Genomic DNA, 15,198 nt, shown 5'->3' with positions numbered 1-15,198 from the left:
TTGGTGCCATTTGAGTCCCCATGATATGATGTGTTATATATTCTTAAAAAAAATGGGCTAATATGCTACTTGTTTATAAATACTAATGTTACAAAGTAACTGCTCCTCTACCATATAACACAATAAATATGTACCCAAAATTAATTAATTAAAAAATAATTACTCATATTTTAGTGCAATATATAGTGAATGTCCCCTTTACTCTGATGGAAAGTCCCTCTGAACACATCCCTGGCAAACTCTACAAGAAATTGTAATTAACACTCCTTAATTAATTCCTTTTATTATTGTTTTAGAATGATTTGCTGATGTGGTAAAGCATAACACGTCCACCCTGTTATGCTTATTTATAGAGGAAACTGATTATTATATTAAAATATGATTAATAAACATGTTAAAAATTGTCCTCAGTGATCACTACGCACTAGTTTGTTGTTCATCATATGAATATTGATGGCTGACTTTAGCATAAAATGTCCCTCCTGTTACTGTTCACCCTGATACTGTTTTGTACAGTAACAGGGTAGACATATAGTAACAGTCGATGTAATAATAATGTTCTCTATCATTTTACATTGTAAAATACAATGCTAAACATATTTTGTAGCCTAATAAAAGGATAGTATAACAAATGAGATCTTATAATAATAGGTATAAGAACAACTTACTTTAATGTGCTGTAAGTGACCTTATATCCAATATAAATTGTTATATACAGAACCATGTATCTGTTGAAGTGATTGTAAGTTGCGACAATATTCTTCTTGTATTAGGCAATATATTGACAAATACTGTTGTTCAGTGGTGTGATGTCCACCCTGTTAGGTCCTGTCCACCCTGTTACCTCAGTAGTTTTTTGATATTAATAAAATTTTAACAAATGCTATGAATCTGTTGTATACTTGTAGGGAAAGAAATTGTAAAATGAAATCATTTAAAATGGGCCCAAAACCCCATTGAAATTTCTTTTTATTCTAAAAGAAATGTGTTGAAATTACAACTCGTATTGAAATAAATCAACTTTTTTTCAAGAGAATGCCTGATTATGAACACTTTGTTAAAATACATTTGCAGGGAAAAGAGAGCGACATTTTAGGTCTTAGAAAATGTAAATATTACAATAACTGTGCATTCAAGACAATTATTAACTGAGATGATAATGTCCTGTAACAGGGTGGATATTTGGCTCTTGCATGTTTGAAGAATTACATGAAAAATTATTGAATAATAATATCCTGAGCTAAACCTATATATTTTTCTTACAGTGTAACAAGCCCTTCTTCAGATAAAATGATTACATCATGGAAATTTAAATGCTTTTTTGAAAGAAAAGTATCAAGCTGAAATGGCACAGAATAGTAAGAATGAGACTTTTTTTTTGTCCTTGCATTTTAATTTGTATTATAATAGATTGGAAATATTGAATTTGATATTGCATCTGATTTGGGTATGTGCGTTTTATTTCTGAAGAGAAAAAACTAAATCTTTTATGAGACATCATCAAAAGGAAAAGTGGTTTATACAATACTGCGTATTGTGTCAAATGTTTTCTTTCATGGCTGTGGGTTGCCTATTGTAACCATAATTATCCCAATGTTAGAACAGTGTAAGTTTTCTGGTTGCAATACCTCCAATTCGGTGTAAACATAAAATGCCAAATGTGAGCTGTACTAATATATGACACCTCTAACATTCTCAAGGTGACTTGTTAAAAAGTTGTATGGTAGATAAATACATGCCACTTCAAATGCACATGAACAGTACTACTCAAGGTTTGGGGATCACTATGATTATTATAATTTTTTTTTTTAAACTTATTTGGCAAGTATGTAACTTATCAAAAACATAAGACATTTAATGTTATTAAATATTTATATTTTTAAATAAATGTTAAATGTTCTTTCTGACTTTGATAAGAACCACTTATTTATATGAATCCACACTACATTTAGCAGCCCAAACATTTTCATTTGTGATAAGATTTAATAATAAAATATGAATACTAATAAAATAATAATCCTAACATTATTAAAATAAATTTTGAAAGAAATCTTGAGCACCAAATCAGCACATCAGAATGATTTACGAAGGATCACGTGACACGGAAGACTGTAATGGCTGCTGAAAATTCAGCTTTGCCATCACAGAAATAAATTGCATTTAAGATTTATTATAACAGAAAATGGTTATTTGAAACATTTCACAATATTATTGTTTTACTGTATTTTTAATAAAAAAAAATGCTGCCATGGTGAGCATAAGAGACTTCTTTCAAAAACATACAAATATTACTGACCGCAAAATTTTGATTGGTAGAGTAGTGCAAATACATCTTTAATGTGTGTGTGCACAAGAAAACACAAGAGTCTCTGTCTGGTTTAAAAACTTTCTCTCAGTAACTCTATTTCTGTATTAATGTACAACCGTTGAAAATTACAGCATCATGTTTTTCATCTTTTTTTTCAATTTTACGTTTTTTTTTTTTTTTTTAAATGATCTAACTATCAACAGCCATTTTCGAGGAAGAAAAAAAAACATGATAAGAAAGCAAGAGTGAGAAGGAAAGAAGGCAGAAGTTATGGCAGGAGCAATCATGGGGGAAGAAAAGTTAGACTGTTTCGGTGGAGTGTTTTGAGTGTGTCTGTGGGCATGTGTAAAGTCAGCTGACGTAGGGATGCGAGAATGCAATGTTTGCATATGTGAATCCTTGAACATAATCATGCTATTCTCAAACCCCGCTGCCAAGTAAAGATTAGAAAGCAAAAAAGGGGCACTGATGAAGGAAAGAATGAACAAAAGGGAAAAAAATGCTTATAAATGTGAAAAACAGAAAGGAGATGGACAAAATTCAAAATGAGATGCAGAGTAGAGTTTTGACAAAAAAAGTGGAGGGGTATCTTTGGAGAGAAGGGACCAAGACGGTTTAGAGAAGAGTGAGCTCGATGTGGATTTGATGGACGGATGTTTAGGTGTCGTGGAAATCCTTCAGCAGCGTCTGTCTCTTCTGCTCAGCAATGTGCATCTGATTCTCCAGATCCTACAGAGAGAGAGTGAGATAAATTATTATTATTTTTTTTTTAATTCCAGTGTTCATGTTCACAACTCCTCTGGTTTTTGTTCCATCTCTCACCCCTCTATCGTTAGCACTCGGCTCTCCTCTTTCATAACTGTCTGCTCTCTCCACTTTCCATGACAAGTTCTCGATCTCCGCCTCCAGCTGCGCTTGCTGATATTCAAACTACAGGGAATAAAAATGAAATTTTTCCCATTACCAAAGACTGATCTCAAAGAGATATTTGACCTTCAATGAAAGATTCACATATTTAATGCAATAGCTTACCAATTTTTTGCGGGGTCCAGACTCCATGTAGTAGGCATAAGGATAAGTGTACTGCAGTGTGTAACGACACTATGGAGAGAGCAAATAGACAGTGTAAGCGTGTGGAAACCAAGACCCTTATGCAACAACCTTTGTGCCTGCAGAAGAGAGCTGCAAGTTAAATCAAAATAACTAGAATTGCATTATGTTGCATGTCAATTATCAAATCGCAAAGGCTACTATTTAATTATACTTGTTTAATTGTTTCAGAGTGAAGCATGGCACTGTCATTTGACTTGTGAGTAGTGTTTTCAGTTTGTTTCACAGCTCTGAATCACACAAACTCCATCTCTGAATCTGCTAAGTTTGGGTTGATTAAGTTACATTTGGGAACACAACATGCGCCAAACATCTTCCCAAACTTATGAGAAGTGCTTATAAACTGGCAGCCATGAAAAAAAGAGAAGCTTTAAGATTCCCCTCCAATTTTCCACCAAAATAAAAGCTTGAGAGTTTGTTTGAAAATTAAAAAAAAATAAGACAGCCATAAATATTAGTACTGCAAGTTTAAATAGTTTTATTGTAAAATAAAAGTATTATTATTTTTATTATTATTAAAGTATTACTTTTTTATTTTAAAGCCATATTGATATATAAATTACAAATTTTGGGGTTAAACTCTGTAGCCTTACAAATAACCAACCCTCAGCAAACCTAAAAAAATAAATAATAATTCATCCGCAATTTTTTTTAATCAGAAAAAAATCCCAATTTTTCACGAATCGTGCAAACAGTACTCTGGAGTACAGCTGGATTCAGCCTGTACCTTGGCCAGTAGCTTGGCAGCATTCTGCAGGTACTGCCAGTCAATCCAGGTGCCCAGGTTATTCATGACTCGCTCCTGAATCTTCTCCTGGATTCGCTGGTATGTCTGTGCCTCCAGCTGCATACTCTTATTGTGGTTCTCCCACTGGACACACACATAATGTACAGATTACGTATTAAAGCAATTAAATGTCAATGCTGTTATTAACATGAAAAACTGCAAATTGATATGTTTCATCAGGCCGTGAAGAAATACAGAAATGAGTATCATCAGCATAACAATGAAAGCCAACACCTTGTTTCATGATGATATCTCTCAAGGGTAACATTTAAAGCATGAAAAGCAACGCAGCCTTAGTACTGAGCCTTGTGGTACTCCATACTGCACTTGTGATTGACATGATAACTCTTCATTCACTGCTGTGATGAAGGTCAGATAAGTATGATTTGAACCATGCTAATGCATTTCCACTAATGCCAACTTAAACACAATGAGATAATAGCTCAGTTTCAAATCTAGTGAGTTGTATTTTCGCCATATGCAACATCCTAACTGAAAAAGAACACTATATAGGCAGCGACTAGACAACTACCATACAAATGGTATTAGACATTTTTATTGATACTTTGTGTAATAAGTTAACTATAATGTCACTGCCTACTTTTTGGAACAACATACTTCTCAGGATCACTACTAAGCTCACTCGGTTTATCGCTTTTTCTAAAAGAGGTTTATTTATTATCGATTAATCATTTTTGTCTCACCCTCTCAAAGTAGAACAGGTATTTTTTGAGGGCCTCTCTGGCCTGGGCCTGTTGGCTCTGATTCACGATGTCAGGGTTCTCTTTGTAACGACTGCACTCGTAGTACTCACTGCCATGAGTCTTCCAATCTCCCAGACACATCCAGCAGAAATCTACACACAGCCATAACAATGTCATTACAATTAATACCACTTCACCACTCAAAGGGATTTGATGTAATTTTTAGGAACTAAAAATCATCAGGAAAAAACATACCATGTTTACACTTTGAGCATTGCTGCAAAGAGAGTAAGAAAAAAATATGTTCAGTTAAAACATAAATCTTTTGTTTTTACTATCATCTTTAACATACACTACTGTTCTAGAAGAAATGAATACAGCAATTAATTCAGCCTGGATGCATTACATTTGCATTTAGTCATTTGGCAGACACTTTTATACAAAGCAACTTACGAATGGGGACAATGGAAGCAACTGTAAATTGTTGTAAAGCATTAAATGGATCAAAAGTGACAATGAAGAAATTTGTAATAGTACAAAAAAATTTATATTTACAAATACATTTTTAAAACCTTCTATTCATCAAAGAACACTGAAAAAATGTATTGCAGTTTTCAGAAAAATATTAAACAGCTTAACTGTTTTCAACATTAGTTAGAAATATTTCATAAGCACAAATCAGCATATCAGAATGATTTCTGAAGAATCATGTGACACTGAAGACTAGAGTAATAGCAGCTGAAAATTCAGCTTTGCTAGCACAGGAATAAATTACATTTTAAAACAGAAAACAGTTATTTTAAATTGCAATAATATACAGTTAATAAAAACTTAAAAAAAAAATCTTACTGGCCTCAAACTTTTGAACAGCAGTGTAAATCTTGTTGAAAAAGTGAAGATGTGTTGAGAACCCACTTACAAAGAAATGAAGGGTCTGTAATTTTTATGTTAGGTTTATTTTAATGGAATACAGACCAAAAAATCCAGAAAAAAAAAAAAAAAACACATTATATAAAGGTTAGAGATTGATTTGCATTATAAGTATACTTGATTTGAAATAAGTATTTGATCCCCTACCAACCAGCAAGAATTCTGGCTCCCACAGATTGGTTATGTGCCCATGTGAAACACAGATTAGTCCTGCCACTTTAAGAAATTACTCCTAATGGCAGCTTGTTAGGTCGGTGTATAAAAGACACCCGTCCACACAATCTGTATCTTCCATTCCAACCTCTCCCACCACCAAGACCAAAGAGCTGTCAAAGGATGTCAGAGACAAGATTGTAGATCTGCACAAAGCTGGAATGGGCTACAAGACCATCAGCAAGAAGCTTGATGAGAAGACAACTGTTGGTGCGATTATTCAGAAATGGAAGAAATACAAAATAACCATAAATCAGCCTTGGTCTGGAGCTCCGTGCAAGATCTCGCTTCATGGGGTAAGGAAGATCATGAGAAAGGTGTGGGATCAGTCCAGAACTACACGGGAGGTGCTTGTTAATGATCTTAAGGCAGTTGGGACCACAGTCACCAGGCAATCCATTGGTAACACACTATGCCACAATGGACTGAAATCCTGCAGTGCCCGCAAGATCCCCCTGGTCAAGAAGGCACATGTACAGGCCCATTTAAAGTTTGCCAATGAACATCTAAATGATTCAGAGAAGGCTTGGGAGAAAGTGCTGTGGTCAGATGGGACCAAAATGAAGCTTTTTGGCATTAACTCGACTAGCCGTGTTTGGAGGGAGAGAAATGATGACTATGACCCAAAGAACACCATCCCTACAGTCAAGCACGGAGGTGGAAACATTATGCTTTGAGGCTGTTTTTCTGCCAAGGGTACAGGATTACTTCACCGCAATGAGGGGCAAATGGACAGGGCCATGTACTGTGAAATCTTAAATGAGAACCTCCTTCCCAGAACACTGAAGATCGGTCATGGATAAGTCTTCAAGGATTACAATGACCCAAATATACCACCAAGGCAACAAAGGAGTGATTCAAGAAGAAGCACATGAAGTTCATAGAGTGGCCTAGCCAGTCTCCAGACCCCAATCCTATAGAAAATCTGTGGAGGGAGTTGAAACTTCAAGTTGCCAAACAACAGTCAAGAAACCTTAAGGATTTAGAGAGGACCTGTAAAGAGGAGTGGATCAAAATCCCTCCTGAGATGTGTGCAAACCTGATGACCAACTACAATAAATGCCTGACCTCTGTGCTTGCCAACAAGGGTCTCTGCACCAAGTACTAAGCCATGTTTTGCTTGGGGATCAAATACTTATTTCACTCACTGAAATTCAAATTAATTTCTAAACTTTATATAATGTGTGGGCAAATTTACAAAATCAAATAAATATTTTCCCCACTGTAGCGCCATTGGTTTCAATGGGTCTACAATGTACTTTAGCGTACAATGCTTTTGGAAAACGCAGCCCTGAAGTTAACAAATAAGCTATTCAAGTAGTACTCTCACTCTAACATTCTGGGTGTTACATTAAGTGCACGTAAAAGTGTGCAGATAATGAAAAAGAATGTGCATACTACTCACCATGTGGTTGCACCCTCCATTCTTCTCAATGCAGATATTGCACTTAGGGCACTGTGGGAACAAAATCAAAACATAACGATATTAATATCTTTACTATCAAATTAAACACACGCCAGCGATATATATTTAATGTGACCATCTTAAATGTATCTGTGTGTGCTTCCTTACATCTTTAGTGTGTGCACTGATGTAGTTGGCCGTCTCAGAGTCATCTGCACATTTGGTCAGCCATTTGCGGATGGTAGCACAGTCTGTGGGTGCATGGTACATCTGTCTGCACTTAAAACTAAAGACAGATAGACAGTTAATCCAAACACACACAACCAATCAATCGCATGTATCACGCCATGAATTGAGTAGTGTGTGCAAGTGTAATACCAGAAGACTTCTTTGCAGAGGCTGCATTGGACTCTACGAGCTCGCGGTTTCTGCACCTGTATAACTATCGGACAGTCGGCACCAGGACACAACTGCAGCTGGAAATGACTCTGGAGACACACAGAAACATAAGCAGGTTAAGAGCAATCAGAGAGATTTTTGTTCTACAATGTGTCAAAACTGGAGAGGTACTGAAATTAGAATTATGCCAGCTGCCAATTTTCATGCTATGGCCAAAAAATAAAATAAAATAAAATAAATGGCCAATATTTAATTAAATTTAATAAATAACGAACTTAACATTTAATAAATACAATACATTTATGATACAATTTAATAAATAAATCTAAAAATAATAATGTTAAATTAAATTTTTTAAGTTATTTTAGGCCGCAAAATATTATAATTTAATACACATTACTGTTTAAAAGTTTGGGCTTGGTAAAATGTAAAATATTTTGAAAGAAGCTTCTTATGCCCATCAAGGCTGCATTTATTTAATCAAAACTACTGTAATACTGTGAAAAGTTATTAGCATTTTAAATCACTGCTTTCCATTTTAATATATTTTTAAATGTCATTTTAAGCTGAATCTTTCAGCAGCCAGTACTTCAGTCTTAAGTGCCACATGATCCTTAAGAAATCATTTTATTATGTGGCTGTGCAGTGAACAGTGATTTGTTATCAATAACAAACAGTTTTCATATTTTTGTTTAGATTTTTTGACAAAAAGAAAGTTCAGAACAGCATTTCTTTGAAATAGTTGTTTAATGTAACAACTGACAATTTATGATAAACTTAATTTAACCCTTGCTCAATAAAAGTACTCATTTCTTTAGATCCAAACAACTGAACCATAGTGTGTAATAATTCTGTAATATAATGTATAATAAAATAATGTTTTATAAAAGTGTTAGTCTTAGACAAAGTAGTCTAAATATAATCACAGGTGAAATGAGCACTAATAGCTGTAATATTGGCAGATAACTTATATGGAAAAGATATATCGTGCATCCCTAGACAGACACACACCTCCACATAATCCCTGAAGAGGTAGCGTCTGTATTTGTCTTTCAGTTCCTCGCTGGGCAGCAGAGGAAGAACAAAATCATCTGGCATGCGAAGAGAGCATTCCTGCGCCATGCAGGAGATCTCTATAGACAAACACAATCCACAGAGGAGATCAGATAACAAGCTCACTCTAATCAGCAATACACACTGAACTACACACAGTCTTTATGTGCTCAGGGTGTGTTTGTGTGTGTGTATAGACTCACCTACTCCCACGCCATCTTTGACAAGTACAGTGCAGTGCTGCTCCCAGCATCCCTTGCAGAAGGAGTGCTGACAGGGTAGAGAGAGGAGAGCGTCTCTCCGGACCAGCTGCAGACACACCCCACACTGCTGCGACGTCCCGGCCTGATGACACACACACACATACATGTCAAGAGAAGGAAGAGCAGTAATGATCGTTAACAGAATAATTAACAGTTGTCTCAGGCAACCAGTTTTTTTTTTTTTTTTCACAGCTGTGTTGGTTTCTTGCCTTTCAAATCACTGTTCCACTTTGTCACATAATAAAATAATTAAACTTTAATAAATATTTCATGTCCATCACTGATGTGGCAAATAGCTGTGTAAGATGCAGACTACAGTACAGTCAGCTTGTCATTATCATAAAATAACCCCTTTATTGACAGTACATTGGAAGTATACCATACTGCAATTTGTCAAAAAACAGATTTCATGATGGGCACATTTTCAATTGCCTCAACATTGCATTTTAAAGCTGAGAATTCAAGTTTAAGGGAGTTTTAATGATTTTTTTTTATTTTTTTTTTTTTTACATATATACAGTTGCATCTCAAATTAGAATGTCGTGGAAAACTTCATTTATTTCAGTAATTCAACTCAAATCGTGTATTAAATAAATTCAATGCATACAGACTGAAGTACTGTAGTTCAAGTCTTTGATTCTTTTAATTGTGATGATTTTGGCTCACATTTATAAAAAACCCACCAATTTACTATCTCAAATCAGAATACTTCATAAGACCAATAAAAAACATTTTTAGTGAATTGTTGCCCTTCTGGAAAGTATTCATATACTGTAAATCTACTATATATATATGGTAGGGAACCAACACCAGCAGATGACATTGCACCCCAAATAATCACAGACTGTGGAAACTTAACACTGGACTTCAAGCAACTTGGGCTATGAGCTTCTCCACCCTTCCTCCAGACTCTAGGACCTTGGTTTCCAAATTAAATACAAAACTTGCTCTCATCTGAAAAGAGGACTTTGGACCACTGGGCAACAGTCCAGTTCTTCTTCTACTTAGCCCAGGTAAGATGTCTCTGACGTTGTCTGTGGTTCAGGAGTGGCTTAAAAAGAGGAATACGACAACTGTAGCCAAATTCCTTGACACGTCTGTGTGTGGTGATGCCTTGACCCCAGCCTCAGTCCATTCCTTGTGAAGTTCACTCAAATTCTTGAATCGATTTTTCTTGACAATTCTCATAAAGCAGTTCTCTCGGTTGGTTGTGCATCTTTTTCTTCCACACTTTTTCCTTCCACTCAACTTTCTGTTAACATGCTTGGATACAGCACTCTGTGAAAAGTCAGCTTCTTTGGCAGTGAATGTTTGTGGCTTACCCTCCTTGTGAAGGGTGTCAGTGATTGTCTTCTGGACTAGTGTCAGATCAGCAGTCTTCCCCATGATTGTGTAGCCTACTGAACCAAACTGAGAGATCATTTTGAAGGCTCAGGAAAACTTTGCAGGTGTTTTGAGTTGATTAGCATGTCACCATATTCTAATTTGTTGAGATTGGTGAATTGGTGGGTTGTTGTTAAATGTGAACCAAAATCATCACAAGTAAAAGAACCAAAGACTTAAACTACTTTAGTCTGTGTGCACTGAATTTAATACACAAGTTTCACAACTTGAGTTGAATTACTGAAATAAATGAACTTTTCCACGACATTCTAATTTATTGAGATGCACCTGTATATTTAATTTTACTTCAAATAACTATGTAAAACACTACATTAAGGAACATTACAGGAACTCACAGTGAGAGATCTGCTGATGCTTGTGGGCTGAGCATGGGCTTCACATAGCAACTGAGAGGAATTGGACTTATATTCAAATACAGAAAAATATTAACATATTAAGACAGAAGTAACATCAGGACTTTAGGTTAAACATTATATGAATGTAATGAATATTTTGTATTTAGTTTTTTTTTTGTGATTCTTTTAAACTTTTTGCAGTTCATTTAAGAATTCCTGCAGTGACAGATAACAAGCACGCCAAGGTTCAAAAGTTTGGAGTTAGTAAAATAAATTTTTTTAGTGTTTTTGAAAGAAATCTCTTATGCTCATAAAGGTTGCGTTTATTTGATCAAAATACCGTAAAAACAGTAATATTTTGAAATATTACTACAATAACAGTTAAATACAATGTTAAAATAACCCTATTCTCTTTTAATATATTTTAAGATATGATTTATTCCTGTGATTGCAAAGCAGAATTTTCAGCAGCCCTTACTCCAGTCTTCAGTGTCACATGATCCTTCAGAGATCATTCTAATATGCTGATTGCTGCACAAGAAAAATATTATCAATTATGAAAATGTTGTTTTTTTTGAGCAAACTGATACTTTTTTCAGTATTCTTTGATGAATAGATTTGAATTTATTTGAAACAAATCTTTTGCAACATTATAAAAGTCTTTGCTGTCACTTTTGATCATGCATCCTAACTGAATGAAAGTATTATTTCTTAAAAAAAAAAAAACTCTTACTGACCCCAAACTTTTGAACAGTAGTCTCTCAGATTTCATTAGTAATTACAAGAATTACAAAAACATTGGTTTAAATCATTTTAGATGAAGTATAGCATATCACACCACTGTAACTATTTCACTTTTCACGCTAACTACCCATAAAAGTGTACATATTTTGTTTGTGTGTGCTGTGCTGTATTTAATTACCTTTCGAGTATTTGTGACACTTGCCAGTGAAAATGTACAAGGACCAGTTTGGCTACAGCTGGTGACACCTGAGGGAGAAAAAAAAATCTCTGAACTAACAGACTAAACTCCATGAACTGTCTGAACAATTTATAGTTTGGAAAGATACATAAATACACAGCTAAATATTGTCAGCCAACAATAAATCTGCTAAACGTTGTCACTCATTCGGTCCCTCACCTTTAGGGCACTGGCTACATTGTTGACTTCCTCAGCTAGTACCCTCTGGCTCTCCCTGTATGTCAAGCAATTGAACTGGTATTCTTCCGGGTCAAACGGTTCTTCTATCGCCACGTCATCATCAAGTCCATCATAATAATCAGGGATGTCGCCCTCTACGACATCTTCGTCATCTTCGAATTCCTCGTTACTGTCTGAGGCTTGGCTACTCATATCCACAGACATAGCCCTCTGGGCCGGACCTTTCCCTGACTGACAGCTGCTCTCCACTAATCAGCAGCTACTGAGCTGCTCTTCTCCGCCCCCAACTGGACCGAGATTCCCAGGGGGCCTTGTGGCTTTTAGCAGCACCGAAAAAAGCAGAAGAAATCACACTCCCCGTCACTCATGAGGAACTGGAACAAGGGATGAGCTCAGACAGAGAAAAAATACTGAAAGAGAGAAGAAAAACACATTATTTGGTATCTGTCATTTATACGTGGTCAGATTGTGTATTTCATGATTTTAAAAGATATTTAACCCAAAAGCTTATGTTCAAAATTAGTTATGTGGACAAATATAAATTGTCTATACATTTCTTTACAAAGCTACGATTCTTATTTTCTATTTTTAAATTGATTTAAATTGCACCATCATGAAGGAATTTATTTTAATTTAAGCTTTCCCTACTTATTACACAGCTCCTTAATAAATATATGAATAGACATAAAATATTGATTTGAGTTGAAATGATTACAATATAAGACATAAGACAGTAGAGCACCCAGGAACATTGAACTCCATCTCCAACATAAGTCCTGGTATTATTGGAATTTATTATGTAATAATAACCATCTGATTTTACATTATCTGTATGATAATAACAGATAATAAAATAATAAATCAGTAGAATCATAATATTATTATGCAACTACTTAAATATACGAAAATGAAATATCAATTCAAGTTATTTTGCTTAATACTTAAATTATTCTGAAATTTATCAGTTGAATCCTGTGATCGACCAATCAAATAAAATATTGCCCTAAGCTATGCGATAGAATGCAACAGTACCCGACCACTTTTTCAAAGATCCTAAAGTCATTTTCCCCATTTATTTTTTCCTCACAGGGATTTTTAAAAAGTCTTTATTAAAGAGATAACTACAAAATAACTACATTGCAAACTTGTTGGTCACAAAAAGGGTATTTAAAAATGGAACAGAAAGACAAAGGTACAGGACTGTTTATCTAATGGCTTTAATGAGAGAAAGAATCACAATTCTATGAAACACTGCAAATCAATAAAATTTATATATATCTATCAAAATGCATAAATATAATAATTTTTAAATCAATTGTTTTACATGTAATTCATATATATATCTATCAAAATGCATAAATATAAACTTTTGAAGAAATTGGTGGAGATTCTTTACAGAATCATAGGTAATGTAGTTTTTCATCAGGAATTCTGTTGTTAGATATGATCATTTTAAAAAATATATTTAAATAATGCGATCTGATGGCTTCAACAAAATAATATAATATTAATTAACAACCTCACAGCTCACAGTAGATCTTGTCTTTAAAAAAAAAAAAATATATTGTTCAAAATTAATTCTCTCTTGAAGAAACTTAATGGGATTTTATTTCAGGGCTGTTGCACTCTATAATAATAAGTGGGTAGCTGTGTTCAAACTTTTTAGTTTATTTCCAGACAGAACATACACCCGGTGAAAGCGGCCTTGCTAGTGTACTTAACTTCAATGACACTCGCTGAGCTTGACCCACTGATCAAGGAGCTGCTCCAGTCCAGTATTTACAGATCAACACACCTTGAAAACTCTCCGAAGGTTGTACTTGTAGATGTTTGTCTCGGTGTTACAAGCGGCCAAGCATCTCTTTGAGCGCAAGACAATCATAACCTCACATGCAGAGCGGCTTAGCGTTCCGTTTTAACGGATTACGCGGTGTCCTGACAGTCCAACCGGACAGCAGGAGCAGGGGAGGCCGCGTGACCGCGCGCCTGATGATCACAGAGATCAGAGCTCCTGCTGAGGTGATGACAGTTAAAATCGAATAAACAATCAGTGCAACGTCCCGTCCGGCTCGGACCCCCACAGTCATGGGACGACCTGAAGGTCCAACTCGTTCGCGCACTGTCTACCCCTAGCATTCCAGCCAGGGCTATAAATAGAGCGCGACGCTGGGTGCCACGCATAATATCACGCTCAGCTGGGTTACGGATCATGGTTTAAGTGCGTAGGGGTTGATCAAAGACTCCAAACTCACGACACTGGCAGTGCTAGTTCTGCTTTGTTTACTCCGTATGCATCGGCCCGCACCAGCTGTTGCTTCTCTCTAGATCAGCACATATGTACAGCAGCGCGATCAATACGCAGAGTCCCTCTCTCCCGCTTTATCCCTCGGAACATCTATTGTTTCACTACGCATATCCCGCAGTTTAAAGTACACATAGTCCACTTAAACTTGTTTAAGTGAATGCACGGGTCGTTTGATGTCATTTTAAGGGCTTTATTTGTAATCATCCGCCAGCGCGCACTCCAGCTCGGGGATTCGTATGTAAACAAGGCCGTTTTGGTTCGCTCGCCAAAGCCGCTGCTCTGATCGTTCAAAGCCCCCCGTCGTACCCAACATATTGACTTTACTCACCTCCCGGACCGAGACCGGCCACCACTCGACGCTGGCTGAAGAGAGATATTGGAACAGAGATCCGAGCAGTTCGCTTAGATGAGTCGCAGCAGAGCTGAAGATCGGAAGTACGGGGGGATTCTAGAGCGGCGTCACTTCCGTGTCCGAGCGCGAGGCTGTTTTCAGCAGTAAACGGACTGTGAGGAGGGGCCACACAAAACGCACACATGCTCACTTATACTCAAAACTGACATACATACTCGTACACTCGTGCAAATGCAGGTAAACAAAACAAGAAACTTGATTTACGGTGTGCAACGTAGGTAAAAAGGCAAACAGAGAAGTCTAAAGACCTTTATCTAATAAAGATAAAACAAAAACGGAATATAAAGTAAAAATTAAAATGTGTTATTTAGTGTATTTCAGACAGTAGTTAAGAAAAAATAACTTTTAGCACATATATGTATATAAAGTCAAAGTGCCTATTGGATGTGCACCACGCATATTTGAATA

At 35.9% G+C, this 15,198-nt stretch overlaps 1 protein-coding gene across 1 annotated transcript; it reads right to left on the bottom strand.

Moving 5' to 3' along the window:
* Nucleotides 1-2,372: 2,372 nt before the first annotated feature.
* Nucleotides 2,373-14,862, bottom strand: arih2 (ariadne homolog 2 (Drosophila)). The gene is made up of 15 exons (XM_042729834.1): nt 14,707-14,862; nt 12,053-12,483; nt 11,833-11,901; nt 10,912-10,983; nt 9,113-9,254; nt 8,868-8,989; nt 7,836-7,945; nt 7,626-7,743; nt 7,458-7,508; nt 5,165-5,186; nt 4,910-5,061; nt 4,146-4,289; nt 3,341-3,409; nt 3,131-3,238; nt 2,373-3,037 (listed from the first exon to the last, which is right to left on the bottom strand). Exons 2-15 carry the CDS (start codon nt 12,275-12,277, stop codon nt 2,966-2,968), a joined length of 1,476 nt encoding a protein of 491 aa, XP_042585768.1. The 5' UTR covers nt 12,278-12,483; nt 14,707-14,862; the 3' UTR covers nt 2,373-2,965.
* Nucleotides 14,863-15,198: the final 336 nt, after the last annotated feature.

This window comes from Cyprinus carpio, chromosome B8, assembly GCF_018340385.1.
Source record: "Cyprinus carpio isolate SPL01 chromosome B8, ASM1834038v1, whole genome shotgun sequence".
NCBI lineage: Eukaryota > Metazoa > Chordata > Actinopteri > Cypriniformes > Cyprinidae > Cyprinus > Cyprinus carpio.
The sequence above is the reverse complement of the archived record's forward strand: the minus strand, read 5'-3'. Positions and strand labels throughout refer to the sequence as shown.